Below are 21,646 nucleotides of genomic sequence, written 5' to 3'. Positions count from 1 at the left end.
AAATTACCTCTGTGTTTTATATATTCTGTGACTCTTCCGTCTTAGTGTGTTTTCCTAATTAGTTTCCACTAAATCTCCCAAAGTCAAGATTGTGTAAAAGTATTTTTGTTTTACTATCTTCCCCTTTATTGTTAAACATTGCTTGCAAGTCTAGAGTGCTATAGTATTTAAACCTGCCTTCAAGTCATTTTTCAAACTTACAAAATTTCACTGCTAGTGGGACTCTCTTAGCCCCTTATTCTTATCTGGATTATGATCTAGGTCAGTGATACTCAAGTAATCTGATCTGGATTACATCCCATTTCAAACAGATACCTAACACCACAACACGTGCATCTACACAGTGGCTTGTCCCCAAAAGACTCATTTCTCAACACTTACCCATCACAGACTCTGGCACCACAGGATAACTGCACTTACCAAGGATACCCAGAGAGTTTCAGAGATCAACTACTTTCAACCATCCCCATGCCAAATTCCTTTCATCTAGATGTGGCAATCTTACCATCTTTACCTACAGGTGGAATGGCACAGGAGAGCCAAGACAAAAAAGCAACTTTCCTTCCAGGCAAATATTTGCTGTTGTGCTTCTACAACATTTCTGACTAATGCAATTCTGGTTAGTCTTATAAGAGTGGGGAGAGGCAGCCAAACCTTAGCTCTGGCCAACAGCCAAGGGGCAAATCAGTGCCAGCATGACAGAAGCAACCACAGCTTCATCTCACTGTAAATACAAGAGCTGGGACTTTCCCTGAGACTTTGACGGGAAGTCCTTTCATCCCGCGCAGACAACAAAGGCTTGCAACATCCCCTCACATATTCCTGCCCTGTACACTCACCCTGGCTTCCACTAGATAAATACCAGCTGGGATCTCACGTTTCTGTGTCTGCTGCAGGCAGCAGGACCTCTCTGCAGCTCCTGAGGTTTCCCTTGGTCCACCTGCAGCATCTCACCAGCTGGGAAAGCACTGGCTTGCTTGGGGGGACTGCAGCAGGTTGAGTGCACAGGTGAGTTTTACACAGATGTCACAGGTTTCTCTCATTTCTGCAGGTGAGAATGGGGAACAAAATGGCTAAACTGTTAACTTGAGAAATTTAGGTGGGTGTGAGGTTAAAACTTTAAGTCTCCTGATGAAATTTTAGCCCAGCCTTTCTCTCTGCTAGACAAAAAAACCACAAAGCCAGGCCATGTCTCCTGGGCTTTTATTGACATTATAAAACCAATTTTTAACTAAGACCTGATGTCAGGAAGCATTGAGAAATAGGAAAGAAATTTTATCTGTTAAGCCAGGACAAACCAGAACTAGAGATTTTTCAATTAATATTCAGACACCTTACATAGCAGATAACAAGCTTATTTAATCTTCCAGAGGTGTTTGTTATAGTTAAAGTGAAGAAAGCTTCTGCAAATAAGGGCTGGTCAGTGGGGTTTAAATAACAAAGCTAGAAAATGGATTTTCTTTCCTATGCCAGAACCAAAATATTGGTTTGAATTTTAGCAGCAAGGCCAGGGTGTTGTTTTACCCCAAATTATAAGTTATCAGTAATAAAAGTTGGAACTAATGATTCTTTATACTTCTTATATTTAAATTTATATTTATTTCTTATATTTAAATTCATATTTATATGTGGATTTCAAGTTTTCTCTTCCCATTCAAGCAGCATACCAAATTTAATCCTGTTTAATATTTTATAAACAAGGGTCCTCAATGCTGCAGAAAGAAATGGATTTTTCTTAAATATTGTCTTATACCAGCTCCACATTATTAATTCAGAGAACATTTGCAGCTGTCAGAACTGTTCTTCAGCTTTGATATAGGAAAATTTCATATCCCCTCTAAATCTGTAACACAAACTGTCACTCAGACTGTAGGCCAATTTTTCAAGTCTGTTAAGACTTCATGAAATGATGCAATTAGTGGAAGATAAAAATTCTTTTTTAGGTGTGGCCTTTCTGAAGCTCCTAGATTTGTTAATAGCAATAATTTAGACTAGCATGAAGTAGCACTGTAACTAGATTCCAAAATATTGCAATAGTCATTGAGAAATCAAGCATTACTGTGTTTTCTTCCTCCACATTGGAACTTTGTCATAAAAATATATTAAGCACTTTTCATATTTGTACATTTTTAGGCAGATGGTATGTTTTTAAATTACTTCTCCTAGTTACAGGCAGAAATAATAATCAGATGAAGGGTCTACTTTGTCTTAAGAAATTATTAACAAAGTCTGTAGCCTACATTAGCAGTTGGTTTCAGAGCAGGAGCTCACTTAGGAATGAATTTGCTGCCCTCCACATGTATCATTCTGTGTCTCACATTGCAGAGCAGCTGGGGACATGCAATCTTGACTGCTCATGGGTGAAACAAAACAATCTCACAGCTAATTGCAATTAAGCTCACATGACCAGACCAGAGCTACTCCAAAGTAAAAACCCCATCAGTGTGGGCATTGGGTGTTCCCTATAAACCCAGTCTCTCAAAAATACAGACAGCAACTGAGACTTTCAGGTAGGGTAATTAAAATCTACATATTTTAAAGTCTCTTTCAGTGCTCCCCAGTCTATTTTTATTTAAGCCCCTTTATTTGGTAACTTCAAGATTTAAGCTAACATTTATTCTTTTCTCATCTTGGTTGCTAAACTAGCAGAGTAGAACTACAACATTTCCAATATCTTATTTTCTGTGGGACATTTTAGAGGCATTGGCATTTTGACTTTATTTTTATTCTATGCAGATTTTAATGTATATTGACTTTGGTGTTCAAGAGCTGGATTTTGGGAAGAAAAGGTAGGGACAGGTATTTAAATGTAACATTTGCATGCTTATTGCAGTTCAAATATGGGAAGCTTTTTGTCCCTACATGCTCTAAAACAAAATACTGTTGGGTTTTTTTTCTCTTTTGATATCACTGTTTAGAACCAGACACTCTCTTCTTTTTTAAAATTTCCCCAACACGTACTCCCCTATGTGAGACTGCTGTCAATAAAGTATTCATTTAATTCACTTACTTGATGTTTGCAGGCAGGGCTGTGAGAAATAGGCGCTGTCCCAAATGTCCTGGTGTCCCCCCAGCTGTGGAGGTCTGGGCAGGGTGCTGGGGGAAGCACTGGTTATACCAATGCTTCTTGGAAAAAGGGAATAGCTGCCAGCACAGGCATTCCTTAGAGGACTGACAAAGCTTCCTCCCAACTTCATAGTGACTCCTGACCTCGGCCCTGGATGCACAATCACAAAGGTGACTTTCAGCTATTTTTTTCACTTTACTGAACTGTTGAGGTGCTGTCTCTTGGGTGGGGTTACCAGGGAAATGCCCTAACTTTGGTGGTGGCACTATGCTGGAGACAAGCTCAGGGTGCCTGGCTTGGGACTGCTCTTCTGATGCTTGGCTGAGCTGCCTTGTTTGTGGCACTGGCAGAGAGACACAGATCAGCCTGGTTCAGCCTCAAGGCTGAGTCTAACCTTCCACTGGGACGTGCAGTTCCCATGTCTTTTGAAAACATGAGGTTAGGCTTAAATCAGGAGTGAGGACAGGTTCTTAGCTATGGATGACTTCCCTACATGTGCTTTTCCCAAGTGGATCAGTCCCACCAGAACAAATAAGAATGTGCAGAAAAACCACTTCCATAAACAGCATGATATCCCTAAAAAATGAAAATATTAATAAATTTTATTTGAGCTCTGAAACCTGAACTTCTCCAGAGCTTCATATAACTTGGCACTTCAAAGGTACTTAATTATAATAATCTGCAACAAACTGCTTGATCAATGGCAAAAAGGCTTAGCCATCCAATTCAGACAAGTTACAGCACCTGAGGACGGGGATCAAAGTGTTTTACTGTTCCTGTCACCTTTAGTGATGCCAACTATGTAAGTTTCTGGAGGCCTGTAGATAAACAAGCCTTAAGTGCTAAGAAATTAAGTGGAGAAGTTGATTGCCAGAGCAAAACACTTTCTGGCATCATTAAAGCAGAGGATAGTTTGACAAATGATTACTCTGGGGTGGTCCCATGCTATGATGACTGTGAGAGCAGGAAATATGTAAAAAGACATGAGTACTCACAACAAGTGGATAATTATGCAATAATCATAATAGCATCAAATGGTAATTCAATAAAGACAACAGGTTTATTCAGAAAACTCAGTTTTGCACTTCCTTGCTGGAGATGCAAGAGAGGGTCACCCTGCAGGAGGGAATTATTTTGTCCAATTAGGCAATTACAAAAGCAGCATGTCACTTTGTTGCATACCTCCTGGCACCCTCTTCTTTGCTCTTCAGCTAAGTTTAGTAAAAAGATTTTCATTTGTCTCTGTTTAAAATATTCACTTTTTCCTTCACCCCTTTTTTGCTTATTGCATGGTCTTGACATGCAGAACCAAGAGTCACTTCTGCCTCGACCCCATGTACTTCACAGGGCTAGGAGCAGTGACCTTGACTGAGACCCAGGAGCAAGCAGAAGACTGAAATCAGAGTGAGTTCTCTATGAAGGCCACAGCCCCTTTGTAAGAGGGCACAGGTGGCAGGGAAGAGATGTAAGAGATGTTTTGTAAGGTTTCCTGTCCCTCGTGCACAGGGTAACTCTGGCTGCCCTGTAAGCAAGTTGGTGGCAGTGCTGAGCCCCAAGAGCAGTGCCTCAAGGCAGTACTCTGGCAGAGAGGTGTCATTTGTACCAACAACTGGGCTGGGAGAGAGCTAATGACTCACTGCTCTGCACACCCATCCCTGCTTGCCAGGCTGGAATCACCAGCAGCAGCTTGGGCACCTGCAAAATCTGGACTGAACTCAAAGGAGACTTTGGTCAAAAAACATACGAAAAAAAAACACCCAAATCCTAGATTTTTTCTTTTCTCAGCATAGGATGCTGCCCTGAGTCCATTTTTTTACTAATCCCATCACTGGGGTTTGTTTTTCTATTTTAAAAGCATGTTTCTAAATGCAGGCTTCTCAGCAATTAATTTTCAAAGCCTGTAACTTAAGGTTATTGCTTAAAGAGTTTTGAAATCATTGGCTCAGTAAGAAGGGGAACTTCTTCCATCTTGAGATGAATTTAAAAGACTGCCTGATAAGAATTTTTCCTTGTTGAAAAATGCAACAGCATATAAAAATATCTATCTCACTCTCTTTTTTAATTTTTTTTCCTCTTTTGTTTGGGGGTGGTTTTGTTTTCTTTTTTTAGGTGGGGTGGTTTTTGGGTTTGGTTTTGTTGGGTTTTTTTGAGGAATAATTTCTTCTGAAAAATATCAGTGCTCATTTTGACCTTGAGGCAGGCATGTCTCAAAAGATGCCACTCAAATTCAGTCAAGCAAGAGAGGAAAATGTTCAAGTCCACATAAAATAAAGAAAGGAAACCAAAGGGAGCAAGTAAATACAATTAGTATGTATCAAGTGAGAGAGGGAACCGAAGAAGTTATCCACTGCTGGATTGTCCAATCATATGTCTTTAAACATAGATTAATGAACTTTCTGTAAAATCTGCTTGGCCCCATTCTAGAAATGTTGCAAATCCACATTTATTTGTTTTGGCAAGAAAACTTCATATCTGTGCTCTGTTTCCTTAAATCTTTCATCACATTCTCACTTCTTGGATTTCTAAGCACATGAGGCAGTCAAGAACATTGTCACTGCACCACTGCAGCCACCTTGCCCCTTCTTTTGTGAAAGGAGCAACAAAACAACTGGGCTTCATTTCCCCACTTGTGCAACCCGGTTCAAATGCAAGAGAACTGCAAACCAAGAATTCATCAGTGTAAATGGGAAGAGAGTCAGGCTTTTCACGCTCTCCTAGAGCTCATAATAAATATTTGGCACAAACTGTTACATTTTTAGTGTTTGGAAGGCCTGGTTTTGGTACGTTGCTGGTGTAATTTCAGCTAATTCCAGTCTCACTGCAAGGCACTGATGGCTGTCAGTAAAAGTCTCCCAAATAACATCCTCTGCCTCATTCTCCATTACTTTCAAGGGACCAAACGAGGCTGAGTTGTAACTGCTTCACTCACTTCCTTCTCTTTTGGTGCTACAGACCGGCATTTGGCTGTGTGTACTTCACTAATTTTTAGGGTGTCCATTACTTTAGCTTGATTCCTGTAGGAAGTAAAATCCTCTCAGTTGTGCAGATGCATGTGAGTGTCTCATATCTATGTGTGTTCCTCAATCATTTTTTTAGTGATGATCTCAAATATACCAGGAGGCCATAGTGCTCACTTCTTATGTTGCATGAAAGGGGGCAGCTGAAGACCCCACAGAAGAGTCCTGAAAAATGAAAGACTATAATGTGACTATATACATCTGAAATAACCTAAAATCAACTACAAGAAACGTTATAGGAGTCATCTTCTGTGATTAGAAACAGTTTCAATCAGCGCCCGTAATCAGCCAAGAAACACAAACCACTAGGAAGCCAGGCTTCATTATTTCTAGTGTTGTTTCTCTGTGAGATACAGCTACTTGTTACTGTCTCTAAATGGCAGATAAAAGATGCTCAAGAGAATAGCTTCACAGTGAGGGAACGACTCGGCAGGAATGCAAGAGGTGCCTCTCCATGCCTGGTGGATCTGCAACCATGGCTTTCAAGGCCTCAGAACATCTCCTGGGCCAGCTGGGATAAACCCCGTGCCCTGCACTGTAGGCAGCTCTCTCTCTCTCCCTCACACTTGCTCTCCTTCACGTGTTTTAGGAAATATTTTCATTCTTCTTGCAGTTGAATAGGCCGGATTAAAGCTGAATACCTACAAACCTCAAATTAGAACAACAGCCCTGAAGAGACTGAGGAAATTACTCAAGTTATAGCTGTGTATTACATGTTTATGGGAGCAGCTGGAGGCGGTGAGATTTCCAGCCCTCTCAGTATTTTGCTATGATTTAGACAACATTAAGCACATCTATTTAGGACTATATTTCATCTATTTGAAGAGCCTCCAGGCAGCTTTAGTGTACTCCTGATAAAAAGTGAAGATGCGGGAAATGCAATGTCCTCCATAGGAGGATTTATTGTCTCAAAAAATTATTTTTTATCAGCTTTGTCAAAACTTGGAGCCCAGGATTTTCTGCTGAGAAGAACAGCAGATATTCATTTTCTTGAAAATGAAAGCACATGCATAATTTGTTGTGATAGGTTTTTTGGAGCTATTCTACTATTTTCTTTATATGTTTAAATACTGGATTAATCATGGGACAGTAGTTTAGCCACATGCCTTTTAGTTTTAGGTGTATCAAGAAACAGAAAACACAATTTGTAATTTAGGACAGATTTGGTTCCACAGTTGTCAGCTTATAAGAAACAGTGTTTTAATAGAGTGTGTTCTTTCTCTATGTGGGAATAGTAAAAATAAATTTTAAGTAAATGGAACTTCCTCAGAGTAGTGTGTCTGTCTTTCTGAGGAGAACTTCTAAATTTCATTTCACCTGTTTTCCACGTTACAACAGGATTACTGTATATTAAGCATGTGTGGAATACTTCATAAAGTATTCCAAAGATGCGGTACTACTTATGCAAGGAAAAAAGTAATAATTTCTCTCTTTTTGTACTATATTTAATGGGCTACTATGTGTAATTTTACTGTATTAGGGCATTTTTATCTAGTATACACCTATGGATCATAGATTACATGACAAAGCAGGAGTCTTATTTACCAAAAATACCCTGCAGCTGGGGATGACTTCTGCTTGCTAGTACATGCAGTAAACATTTAAGACAATAATGAGAATTAATTCTATTTGAGAAAGAAAGTGTTTAACTTTGGAGAACTTGACAGTATGGCAAACTAAGAATTATCCAAGAAAGTATAAATCCAAATAAACACATATGTACCCCTTTACTTATTTGGTTCACGTTCACCATGCCTGCCCACAGGTACATAGAATTTAAAGGAAACAATGAGAAACAGAGGCCTGATATTAAAAAAATAATAATCCTGGCCATGTCCACTGCCTTTGGCACCTTTGGTCATAGGCAGTGCCCTTTATTGCCACCAGCATAAGTACATGTCATTGGGATGGTGTCAAAGCACCATGGCTGCCAGGAGTGCTCAACCGTGCTTGAGCAGGGTGTGTGTTTATCAGGTAGGGAGGGATCAGGTGTGCACAGACACAGTGGGAGAGCAAACCTGACTGAGCCTGCTTGGTCTGTTCAAACAGGTATGAGGAAGGTCTGCAGGACATGAGAAAAGGGTTTATTTTCACCATTTCAACATTAAATGCCAATGCAAGATCAGCTCACAGTAGCCCAGCAAAATGAGGGCATAGTCTGAACCCAAGCTGCTTATCCCAGATGCCCAAGGTTCACTACTGCACAAGAGAGTTAAATATCACAGGTTGGTGAACTCAAGCGAAGAATTACCTTCTCCATGCACCAAGGTGCTATTAGAGTTCATCTTTGCAATGGACTCAATTTAATAAACTCCCAACTGTAAATCCAAGTGTCTCTCCATCATTATAGAAGAATAACCCTTTTGAAATATGAAAAAACAAGATGAACCTAGAAAACAGATTTCATACCCATATTCTACTGCAAAGAATCGCTGGAATATGCAGTCAGTACTGCTGTCATGACTTCTGTATAACCATATATGAATCCATATATAAGAATCTGCACTCAGCATGCTATATAATGAGCAAGATGTATTATGTCAGGACTTCTATTTGCCTCCAGAATGCTGTACTAGAGCAATGGCAAGCTACCCAAGAAAGACCATGCCCACCCCCACCACTCTTTATTATTTGCATAGAGTAAATATGAATGCTTGCTGTTATTTACATGGAAATAGAAGTAAAAATAATTATTTTACATAAAAATAAGGCCTTTGACCCATCAATTTTTAAGTTAAAATCCCATAATATTTGTTGTGTGTATAATCCTTATGTTCACTTTTGAGATTAAGATGCTTACAGTGAGGTTAAAAAAAAAAAAGGTAAAAAGGAGAAGCATAAATGGACCAGTGTTGTATATCCTGGCACTAGTTCCTACAGTAGACAACACCATGACCTACCATAACCTACTTATAAACCTTTCTTTTACTTGGCAACAGGTCAGATTTCTTTGGCCTTTTCTGTTCTCATAGTCCTTATATCCCACTTTGTCTTCTAAACTTTTGCCCTGAATCAAGAGATAAAAGAATATAATCCCAGTAGAAGACTGTGGAAAAAGAAGGGGAAATACAGAGGTTCTATCACAGCTTGGAGCCACCACAGGCAACCAAGAAACATCAAGTGCTCAAAAATTGATTTTTTTCCCCTAGCAGAATAACAAGCACAGTATGCTAACTAGATTCTGAAGGTGGGAAGGTGATGTTACATGAGAAGCACAATTTGAGAAGAAAATGAGGTCAGGAGATTGGCAGCTGCTTAAAGAACCTCTGCTAAAAGCAGAGACATAAAGATTGCAATGCAGAGCACGGACTACCATAAGAGAGCCATGTAGCTGGAGCTGTCAGTTCTTCAAAACTTCAAATTCAAATAACACACATCAACCAAAATCTATGGACAAGCACAGAATTGTGTCAATAAATTGATATGATTTGAAAAGCCACAGCACAAAAAGAAATATAATTAGTAAGATACATATAGAATAAAAAAAAAATATTTTAAAAACATAAACTGTTACAGAAAAATCAAGATGGGAATTGGTCCACCACTCAACTGAGGGAAACTATTGACTAATGACTCCAAGAAAGCCAACTCTGTGATGGCTATTTTGCTTTTGTTCACTGGAAGGGTCAACCATGACAGAAGGGTTTACATCAGTAGCAAAGAGCTGGAAATACTTGCTAAATGACAGAAGAATGAGAATAGGCCATGCTTATGTGAGTTAAATGACCCGAGATCAGCGAAGCTGATGAAATTAATCTGGCATCGTTCAGGTGATAACTGAAGCATTTCCATGGTTGTAAATAACTATCTTCAAGAATTGTGTGGAAGACGTAAAGTTTTGAAAGACTGGAAAGATAATAACAGCTATCTTTAAATGTAAGAAGAAAGAGGAGGTGCAGAATTATGGCCCTTTAAAATAATCCATTTAAATACAATTCTCAAATAGAGGAAGTAAATAGAAAATAATAAAGAAACAGATGATAGGCACATGGATTAATCAAGAGTCATTCCAAACCAAGCCCATTATTTCTTATAAAAGGATAACAGGCCTTGTGAATCACAGAAGTGATACAACTTGACATGGGCAAATTTTTTAGTATGGTAAATGTTAGAAAAAAATTTCAAAAGCAAACTACAAAAATGGAGTTTAGATTAAACTAATACAAGGTAGGGTTCTGTAGAACTAACAAAAGAAACATTTTTCAGTCTTTCAGTTAACCATTGTCAAGATAGAAGACTGCATTTACTGCAGATATACAGGGGGTTTCTCCTGGCAAAACTCCTGTTCCTTTCATTAAATGGCATAGATGCCAGAATAGACACTACTCATTAAAGCTGACAATCTGACAAAGTTGAAAAGGGCTGCAAGCAAGTTAGAGGACAGGCTGGAAACCAGAATGATTTTGACAAATTGAAACTACAGTTTGAAAAAATATGGTACTATTCAACAGGGACAAGTGCACAACAGAGCTCTGAGTCAGAAAACACTACAGGAATCAAGGATGGAGCAAGTGGCATGGGAGAAGTCCAATTAAAGATTCCCGTAAGAGGATGCATTTGCATTGGTATTTCAGTTCTCCCAGATGTAGAAGCAGGTTATCACTTTTCAAGTTTTGCTTAACACTGCAGAGTTGTCCTGGAACATATGAAACTATATTCCTTACCACAAAAGATCAGCCAGAAGAGGTGTTTTAGGTGGACTCAGATGCAGGCAGCTGCTCGTGGGCATGCAGGCTGCAGTGCTAGACTGAAGTTAGTCCAAGGTGGAAATCTGACAAGTGGATGGTGTGCAAATCCTGAGCTCAGCACCAAGTGTTGCACTCCACATCTTGGTCCCTGTTGCCACACATCCCTTGTTAAAGCACTCATTGCCTTAATGCATCACAAGCTGACTATTGAATGGGCTGTGCTGTGAATGAGACAAATGTGACAGCAGGATTACATGTGGATTGTGAGGCAGCTAAAGCAAACCTTTTCTATCTGGTAAAGTCTCTGTGAGAATACTGCAGTCAGCACCACACTTTTAATTAACAGTTGGAGCAGTTTAGCCTAGAAAGATCAGAAGAAAGCCTTGAGAAAGATCACCACTCCCAGAAACACAAGTTGCAGGAAAGATGTGGGACTGTTTTATCTCTGGAAGAAAAGGGTGAAATGGTAACAGCTTTCATGTCCAACAAAGGCTGCTGCAAAGAGAAGGGGGATAAATTGACAGCTTTGACAGCTGTGCCTACTGTGGGGGAAGCAATACAGATTGCTCATACAAAAATTTGCCTAATAAAATGGCAAAGAAAGCAGTAAGCAAGGAGCTTCAGCATCCACAGCACAGGACTCATAAACAGGTTAGACAAGCATCTGTCAGACTTGGTTTAAAAACAGTTCATTCTGCCTTAAAAAGGACCTCTTGAGACCACAACCAGAGCAATTTGTTTTGTTCCTTTTTTAAATGTAAATAGTAAAATTACTATTTCATTCTCCTTTCGTCTTGTCTTTCTAATTTTTGAATCATTCCACTGATCTTCCATCTGCATTTCATGTTACATCTTTCTGATATTTCCATTATGCATCCCATCTCCACCTTTCCACTTTTGGCATTATACTTCATCTGTGGTATTGCTTCTACTAGGATATCTCTCCTTTTTCCCATCTGCTAAACAATGTGACTGTCATAATTCAATTTTCTACATAATCAAGACTTTGCATATAACTGCTTAACTAAACATTGTACCTTCCCCATTGTTCACTTTCCCTTAGTGTTTATGCAGTGAGGAAAAATGACAGTGTTGCAGGTGACTTCTTTTTTTTTCTTTCAACATCTCCTTTTATTTTTACTGACCAAGAAAACTCAGAGATTACCACCATTTATTTCCCTTAAAACAGGATAACTCAGTGTAGAAGAATACAACAACAATGCAGAGGAGAAAGGACACAGTTAATCACTGCAGAAGTTTACATATATTATCCTTCAAATAACAAAAGGCATTACTAGTGCTCTAATGTAAGGGGAATGGATATAAAGAAAAATATTATGTATGCATACCAATCTCTATGTCTTTTTCTCAGATAATACACATCTATATATGTAAAAGAACAGATAATGATTACTGTATGTTTCTTTGCTGGTATTTCTGCTTTCCTCAGGTGCTTTGAGTGCACCCAGCATAACCCATGGGCATGGAGCACAGCTCCACTGCCACTGGCTGCTGAGTGACAGCCCAGTGTCAGCCTTTGGGCTGAGCTCCCAGTTACCAAAACACCCTTGTGTCCCTTGTGATACATTTCTGCTTCCCATCTTTCATGCTGATAAACCACAATAAAACACCTCATTCTATAGAAAATTACTCTCTTCTTAGATTCTAGCTACAGCTGTCATGAATCAGGGAGTCCAATTTTCTTCTTTTGACTTTACAGCCACACAGTTGCCATGAGATGCTGCATTTTCTTCTAACACACGCAGCAGTGCCAGGATGTGTCTATACACCCTCTACATGCTCGTATCTTACTGCCTGAATTAATCTCCAGACATTCACTGCCAAGCCTACAGCCTTCTTTTAGTTCAGTTAGAGCCAGCTGACACAAAGACATGCCAAAGGGAAGAAAAAGAAGGATTCTATGGAGAAAATTAACTTAATTAATGTATTTTTTAGAAGAAGGCATGGTCCAGAAGACATGGCATTTAAAACTAAACTTGCCTTGTCTTACATGCAATTTTCAGAAATAACAGATGCACTATCAGTTTTACAATATGATTCATTTGTTAAAAAGCCCATTGGTGAACAGCTTATTTCTAATATAATGTGTGCTTTCATAAAAGCTATGGGCATCCTTATTATCTCTTAAAAAGAAAAGGTGAATTCTGCTCAATTTATTCAAGCAAATTGTCTCTCTTGTTAAAAATAGTATTAAGCTATATTAGACCAAATGTACTAAAGAAAACCTTAATTCTCTGCAGCTTTCTATGTTACATCTTGGATAGCACCTCAAGAAAGCATATTTTGAAAAAAGAAAACATTTTTCCCATTATTTTTTATTTTCATCTCTCTCTCTTTTTCTTCCCTGGCAAAACAAGTTCAGTGCTCACTAGTAAATGAGTTCAGTAAAAGTGAACAATGGAAGTACTTCATAGACTTATTTATTACTGGTGGATCCATTTCTATGTTAAATAAGTTTATAAACCAAATCCAAACATAACTTGACTGATCTACCAAATACCTGATATCATCCGAGTTTTGGTGTTTTCCAGCCTTAGTTTGGAGAGGAGAATTAATTGCACAGTTCACTCAGCAATAACTTGAGGATTTCTTGAGGACAAATACAGATGTTTTCAACTGAATGATTGCATGTCACAAATAAGTTTTACTTTTTATTTTAAATAGGAGAATACTTTGTTAGAAAGTAAAATTAAGGAAAGAGAGTTGAGTCTTATTAGGTACCGAGTTGGACCATTTATTAATATTACATAAGCAACCCTTCTGTTCTTTTTGAAATATAGACTATACTCAGAAAGGAATTTCATCGCTTGAGTCATATTAGAGCCTTGTGGGACATTAATAAAGCCCTCAGAGAATGATTTTCAAATATGTCAAAGGACTTTGCAATTTTATGCAAGTGTCATAGCACACAAATACAGAAGATGCATTCAGATGGGTTCCTTTGAGGATCTGTTTTCATGCTCAGTGTACTACTTGTCAAAGTACATGGGGTCCAGCTGCAGAGAGGCAGGGTTAACTCCCGTGGGACCTGTCTGAGCCACACAGATCCTTCAGCACAGGGGTGCTCAGCCCTTCTCTGCCCAAATCCTCACCTTCCCTAATGACCAGAAGCAACTGCCTTGGCACCTCTCTAAACCAGTGCTCCCACAGCTCAGTGCAAGACTGCAGCTGGGCAGGCACTGATGCCAGCTGAGGGCTATGTAGCTACATACAGTAGTAGTCCAAGAGAAAATCTTCACATGTGATTCTCAGAATAAGAATTTATGTGTCTATCTTGCTAGCAAAGGTTGCACCCTACAGCATAGGCCACAGCTGTTTGCATCCTTGACTCACAGCTCTTATCCCTAACTCATGGCAGCTAGGGGGAAGCTGAGGCTTGATATTTTTTCGTTCACCAAACAAATGCAAGTTTTGGGTCAAATAATTTAAAATCATGTCAGATTTTCAAAAAGCAAAAACTGTTCTGGCTAGAGAAAAGTACAAAAGAAAGTGAAGAACATCCTCTTGTTTTTTTTAAAAGGCAATATGTATAAATTGCAGCATTCTGAATGGTGTTTCACAGAAGAATGTAAGCAAAAGGTTCATGAATGACAGGAGCAAAGATGATGCTTTAATCCTAGCTAAACATTTCATGAATTTCTTGCCTTCAAATTGTAAAACCTGTTATTCCCACAGCTCTAATTAGGACAGTTAACTATGAGGCAGTAAAAGACTTGAATTGTGGCTCCTGCAAATTAAATTGTTGCTCTAAGTGCCAAATTGATGGATAGTCCATAAGACGGGTCAGACAGGTCTGTTTGATGGACAGACCCTGAGACCAGGGTCTCCTGTTGGATGTCTTGGGTTTTCTGCTCTGAGTTCACCTTTTGTTAAGGGAGAACAGTGTGTGGACCTACTGCAAGACCTATGGAACAGACCTTTTTGATTCTGTATTTGTATCATGGGTCTCACTCTGCGAGTACAGAGCAAACACACTGCGATTGCATGGATAATACATTAGAGACTTTGAAGTTGCCAGGTACAGTGATAAAGGAAGAGAGATAAAACCTCAAAGAGAATTTTACTATGAGTAATATATAAATATCAAAAATCTATTTTCAACATGAAATATTCAAGCCCACTGTCCAAATGCTTCATGGAACATTCTTCAGGAAATTGAAGAACAATAATAAAACAAACTGGCACTGACTACTTGCATTAAGGAAATACTGAGAACAACAGATAGGTTTATAGTTACCTTTTACAATAAGCCTTCTTAAAGTATTTTGAAAAAGATCTTCCAAGTTCTAATTTGATTAGAAGCAGACTCTTCCTCAATGTTTTTCTATAGCATTAAGTAAGCAGCAATTACTCTGAAAAGTGTGCTACCATTGCTCTCTATGCTCCTGTGTCTTTTCCTATTTTTGCTTTGAGAGAGGAAAACTGAAACAGTTCAGCTGGATGTTAAAATCCATAAAATGGATGAGAAAGAGAGTGCCATAAGAGATGGAGGACTGAATAATCAGGATGATTTTTTTTTAAAACTGTACATAAATCTTCTGAGACTGTGCATTCAGAAGAGTTTGCAGGATTCATATTAAATGACAAGAAGAGGCTAAGATGTCTATTTTGTACACCCAGAGTGTATTTTCAAGAGATTGATGTTTTGCTTAGTTTGTTCCAATTACATGTTGGTTTTTTTTAACAGATGACTAAAAGCTCTTCCAACATAATGGCTTTGACTCCTAACACCTCTAACAAAAGAGAGACAGTGTGCATATTTGGAACTGGAGATTTTGGACGAGCTCTGGGGCATAAGATGATTCAGTCTGGCTACCCTGTGGTGTACGGAAGCCGAAGCACCCAGATATCCAACCTGATTCCCAAGGATGCAGAGGTGTTGGGCCATGCAGAGGCAGCGCAGAAAGCTGCCATCATCATTATAGCAATCCAGAGGCAGCACTACAACTTTCTTATACCACTAGCAGAAGTTCTCCGTGGAAAAGTCTTGGTGGACATAAGTAACAACTTGAAATTAAACCAGTATCCTGAATCCAACGCAGAGTACCTGGCTCAGCTGCTGCCTGGCAGTAAGGTCGTGAAAGGCTTTAACACCGTCTCAGCCTGGGCCTTGCAGTCGGGCACGCTGGATGCAAGCCGGCAGGTAAGGCTGAGCAACGGGGATTGCCTCTGTCCCAGAGCTAAACATCACATGGCTTCTTATCAGCTACACAAAACACACCTGGGACTTGGAGTTAGGCAGAGTTGAGATGGTATTTTCACTATAATCTCCCATTTCAAACTAAATGTGACCTGAAGTTTACTTTGGATTTTTAATATGGCATGACAAGGAATATAAGTAGCTTGCCTCTGAACTCAGAGAGGTGTTTAGAGACACTAGAGAAGCAAGAGAAGCAAGATAGCAGAGAGATACCAAATCAGAAGGGTTACATCAACTGTTCATCAGAGTTGTAAGGTTAAACAGAAATGAGATAGGAGGAATTTTCAAAGCAAGAATAAAATGAAGAAAGCAAAACAAGGGAGACAAGGTATAAGATAGGGCAATGAGTATGGGCAAAAGAAGTATGCTGAAATGTGAATAAATTAATGTTTTAATGTTGTTAAACTAATGTTTTTTAAATCATCATCACCTAAGTTTAACACAACGTCAGTGTGTGCAAACTGTTTTAACCAGCCCCTCAACCACAGGCCAGCAAGCACAGAGCAGACCACAGGAAGCAATGCAGCAGATTACTTGAAGACAAATAATTTATTATGGCCCTGTTTTCTGCCACTTCAAAGGACAGTGCTCTTGTAGAACACATTAAATCATCCAGCTACTCAAGCCATTGCTAACTTTGCTCTCCACTGCCGCAGAAATTGTTTTGGCTAGAGACCCAAGGGCTTCCAAGCCTAGGCTCTATAAACCTTCATCATCTCAACAAGAGCAGAAATTGTCCCCTTTCTCCCAGTTTCAAAAGGACTATTGTCTTACACATTCACAGAAAAGATGATTCCATCACTATTTTACTACACCTGGAAAGAACTAATATTTACTTTTGTGACAGGGAAATTGTGTTTTAAAGATCTGTCCTCACTTCCCTGGAGTATTTATGGACCACTACAGAAGCAACTGAAAATTTTGCTCTTACTTCTGTTGAAAATTTTGCTTCAATTGAGTCCCAAAACGTCATGTGCTTACTTGCAGAACTTCAGAAAAGTGTGTCAAGTCTTCTACTCAAGGACATACACTAATCCTGTTATACACTGTTCTATCCAGATATAAAATTTTGCCCCTTGAAAAAATCTTCTTCTTTAAAGAGTCATATTCAAAGTTCTTTGCCTTGTTTGCCAAAAATGCATAGGCTACTATGCCTATGCATATGCATAGGCTACTTTTTTGCCTATATTAATTAAGGTCAGCAGTAAGCCCAGTAAGCAAAGCAGCCTAGGAAGCTTGTGCCTACTGTCTATATCCAGGAAGGATGGCAGTAGAGAAAGTCACAAAAATCTGTATAAAATGAACTTCTATTTGTTTTTGTCTGCAGGTATTTGTCTGTGGAGATGATGTGGAAGCCAAACAAATGGTCATGAATATTGTTCGCGCACTGGGTCTCACTCCAGTAGATAAGGGATCCCTCTTGGCTGCTCAGGAAATAGAAAATTATCCTCTGCAACTCTTTCCAATGTGGAAGTTTCCCCTCTTCTTGTCCCTAGGCCTAACTGCATTCTTTTTCCTCTACTGTGTGGCTCTTGATATAATTTACACTTATATTTATGAAAAAAATAACTTTTCATTTTTTATTGCAATTACAATTCCAAATCGGGTCTTTCCTGTAATGGCACTCATCCTTCTTGCTTTGGTTTATCTTCCTGGTATATTTGCTGCAATTATTCAGTTATACAGAGGTACCAAATACCGCCGCTTTCCAGACTGGCTGGACAAATGGATGCTGTGTAGGAAACAACTTGGACTAATAGCCTTGGCATTTGCTTCCCTGCATGTTGTGTTCACTCTTGTTACTCCGATGCGCGCCTTCGCAAGTTGGAGAACCAGCAAAGCAATCATCTCCCAGGTAAGTTTTGTACCCTGCTCTCAGTCTTCCTTTCTTCCGGCCCTGTTAAAATACTACCATCTATCTTGAGCTTCAGAAATCCATGTGGACATGAAGCATTTCATTTAAAATAGAGTAATATTCCTAGCTTGTGTTTCTTTTAGACATTGATGTATCCACATTTTGATGATATTATGGTGAGCTGAGGGGATTTATGGCCTCAGTCTTCTTCCTAGATAGTTGGAATATTAATAAAATAATCTGTTAAAATGTAAACACTATTTCTTCATATACCTTCAAGAACAGAATATATTATGACTTTCTGATCTTACATAACAAAAGATCACATATCTCTCTTCAACAGGTCCGTAGTGGAGTAAAATATGTAACTCAATTACTGTTACATGGAACCTATATGTAATATAATTTTCTCCTGCTTTTTGTGCAGGCATTCAAAGTAAATCTCTGATGATAAGAGAGTTAATGTATAACATTTATCTCCTACTTACCTGTAAGGAAACTTTTTCTACTTATTGCTGCTAAAACTGCTATCACTAAAATACACCTGGTCTTCTTTTCTTCAGGCACTGAACAATAAAACAGAACCACTCAACAACACTAATGCCTGGATTAGTGACTCTTATTTGGCATTGGGAATTTTAGGATATTTTTTATTTGTTCTTCTGGGAATAACTTCCTTGCCTTCAGTCAGCAACAATGTCAACTGGCGAGAATTTAGATTCGTTCAGGTAAGAAGACCATTTCTAAAAAAAAAGTCTTCAGAAAAAACCTCCTTCCCTTATCAACAGGTTTACTAGAGACTTCTGGCTTTCCTCCATTAGTATCTCCAAAAGTGATCTGTGCATTATCCACCATCATACAGTGAAAAAAAGCACCTACATGGCCATACAGCTGTAAAAACCCACACATGCTCTGATGGCTGCTTGTGGTACAACTGAGATAACTGCATTAGCAAGAGAAAGCTGGGAAGGTGTGACCTCCTAAATGAAAAACAGAAAGCTGACTTTGACATCAAATTCCACAATTTTACTAAGTCATAAAATAATTTAGCCATTTTATTGGGCTACTTTGTTTGGTTCACAAGATAATTCAGTTAAAATGGACCTGAAAATTACTTTATAACTCAAATCTTCTCAATGCCAAGTGTCTAAAGAGAATCTGCAATTTCTGCAGACTGTAAAAACTGCTGTGACTATAAACAGGCTGCCCTTGGTAACACTATAATCTCAGCTCTCCATTTGGAGGGAGTTTGGTGCAAGCTGCCGTGCCTCTGCAGGAGCTGGGCCGGAGGGGAGGGGAAGCAAGAGAAGGGGAAATTACTATCAATGAATGTTTTATCAAGGCAAAAAACTTGCACAGTATGATGCTTCTGGATGGATTAGCACTAGAGCATAAAAAAACTTGGATCTTTCCACTGAATGTCAGCATTTTCTCTGCTTTTTCACAAATATGACAGCTACTAGGCAGTACGTGTAAGCTCGAAAAAATTATAAGGGTTATGGATGGAGAAAAAAACAAACAATTTAATCTATATCCATTTTAATTTATTTTTTTCAATAATAAGAGCCTTTATGTTATATAAAACAGTTTATTTTCTCCAGTCCCCAAGCTGGCACATGCCACAAATTTTACTGTGTCCTTAAATTTGCATTTGTTCTGGTTTAATTTACTGTTTTAACCTCCATTTCTTTCCTTCTCTTTTTTTCTTCCTTCTCCTTTAGTCCAAACTGGGATATCTAGCACTGATTTTTTGCACTGCACACACTCTGGTTTATGGTGGAAAATGGTTCCTGAGCCCATCAGCGTACAAATGGTATCTTCCAAACATCTATATGCTCTCCCTCGTTGTTCCATGTGCTGTACTGGTTGTCAAATTTGTGCTGATATTTCCTTGTGTAGACAAACCTCTCACACAAATTCGGCAGGGCTGGGAGAGAAAACCCAAATACTCAGAACAGTCAAATTACGTTATCAACAAGTCCGCTGTATAATTAGACTAAACTGTATTATTAAAAAAAAATATTATGAGGGCATATCAAAAGGAGGCCTTCAGCCTCGTTTATTTGGAGAGGGAGAGAGAAAGTGTAAACTTGGCCCAGCTCTGTATAAAACAAAACCACCTCAATGATAAGGTTTAAACACAAATGAGGCCATTGAGGTTCTGCACCCCTGGCACGCTTTCACAGAGGTGCAGACCCCCTCATTTGCTTTATTTATTTTCCCTTGCCTATTTAACCTCCATCCTATGAAGGGTATGTGAGATGTAGGTGGTGTTCCATGTCCCTCCTCTACTGTTCCAAACTCCTCCAGAGCTAGGCAGAACCACAGAAACCTTTGGTGTTAGACAGTGCTTGCTCCTTTCTTATCCTGCCCATCAGGACTCAGCTCAACGTGCACCTACACACATTCACAGAGATCCATATGCACACCTGCACAAGTTTCCACACATTTCCCTGTTTTTTCTAACCCCCAGAAGCCACCAGCACCAACAGGTGCATGATGGATGCTAGCCAAGGAACAGACCTTCACCTCCTAGCATTGTTTATCCTCCGTTAATATCTGATCCAAGGAAAGCTATGTTGATGCCTTAGAGATAGTTGAGTAAGACTTGTTTGGTTTGTGAACAGGAACCCTGATGTTCAAAGTGTGTGGGTCAAGGACTGCTGAATCTTTGCTTGTACTGCTCCACCAGAAATTCAGGGACAAGGGGAAAGAGTAGAGATCAAAATGGCAGAGATGTGAGAAGTGCTTACAAGCCTCAGCTTTCCAAGTATAGGCAAAGAATTATCTGTGTTTTTTTGTGTAAGCGGTGAGTTGTAAGAAAAGAAACTGAATGAAAATCCTTTTATTTGAGGGGTTATATTATATGTCATAGTCATATCTCATGAAGATAATACTGTTGATTTTTTAAAAAATAAATAATTGGATGTAATATTTCAGATATTCTATGAAAATACACATATTTTAAAGACAATAAAGATTTATTTTTTTTTTACACTGTTGAGCTCTGTTATCCTTTTGGGAACCTCTTCTGCTAAGATGCAGCTGCTGGTGTGCTCAGTTGCACAAAGGTGTTGGGAGGCCTTGGAACAAATAACAAAATGGGATCCTGCCTTCAAGTTCAGTTGCCTGGACTTGTCTTCCCCCACCTTTCTTTGTTTCTTGGACATTCACATAAGCAGATCTTTGCTTAGTCATCCATGTAGGCTGAGGATTTTGGGGAAAAACAGGTCCCAACTGTGATGGTGACTTCCTCTTACTGCAAACAGAAGATCCAATAGTCTCCTTTGGACTGGAGAATAAAGACAAGACAAAATGTGCTGGTTTTACAGGAAGAGAATTGCCTACTTTTTGACCTCTCTGCTGTTCTCCCTGTCCATACAAAGAAGACTCACACACATGAAAGTATAAACATGCTATCTAGTATAGTTAACTGTGCTTTCAAACTAGCATTATCAAACAGCTTTAAAAGATAAAATAAAATAAAACAAAATAAAATTAAAACAAAATAAAACTAAACAAAAAAATAAAATAAAATTAAAATAAAATAAAATAAAATAAAATAAAATAATTTTTTTTTTTTTTAAACAAAAAAAGACAACCATCTGAACAATACTTCTGAAAACATTTCTCAACAATGGAATCTTTTTTAATTCTGGGCTTCCACCCCCTCTTCATGTCATCCTCTGTCCCAGAGTCTGTTCTTTATGTCCAAAAGAATGGCAAAGTAGTCTGGGATATCAGCATTTGATAGAGCCAGATTTCTTAGAAAGAATTCTGGCACCAAGAACCCTTACT

General features: G+C 38.8%; 2 protein-coding genes across 2 annotated transcripts in view; one reads left to right on the top strand and one right to left on the bottom strand.

The window, feature by feature from the left end:
- Nucleotides 1-21,646, bottom strand: part of LOC107215556 — a gene marked incomplete at its 5' end in the record, with an annotated part of 821,761 nt that overhangs the window by 431,982 nt on the left and 368,133 nt on the right. The window lies entirely within an intron of this gene.
- STEAP4 (STEAP4 metalloreductase) lies at nt 928-20,811 on the top strand. Its single transcript, XM_015615750.2, has 5 exons — nt 928-1,008; nt 15,481-15,936; nt 17,321-17,848; nt 18,412-18,576; nt 19,570-20,811. The coding sequence occupies exons 2-5, from the start codon at nt 15,481-15,483 to the stop codon at nt 19,837-19,839; spliced, it is 1,419 nt and encodes a 472-aa protein (XP_015471236.1). The 5' UTR covers nt 928-1,008; the 3' UTR covers nt 19,840-20,811.

This window comes from Parus major, chromosome 2 (genome assembly GCF_001522545.3).
Source record: "Parus major isolate Abel chromosome 2, Parus_major1.1, whole genome shotgun sequence".
In the NCBI taxonomy this organism is placed as follows: domain Eukaryota; kingdom Metazoa; phylum Chordata; class Aves; order Passeriformes; family Paridae; genus Parus; species Parus major.
Note: the sequence above shows the minus strand (reverse complement) of the source record. Positions and strands in the feature narration are given on the sequence as shown.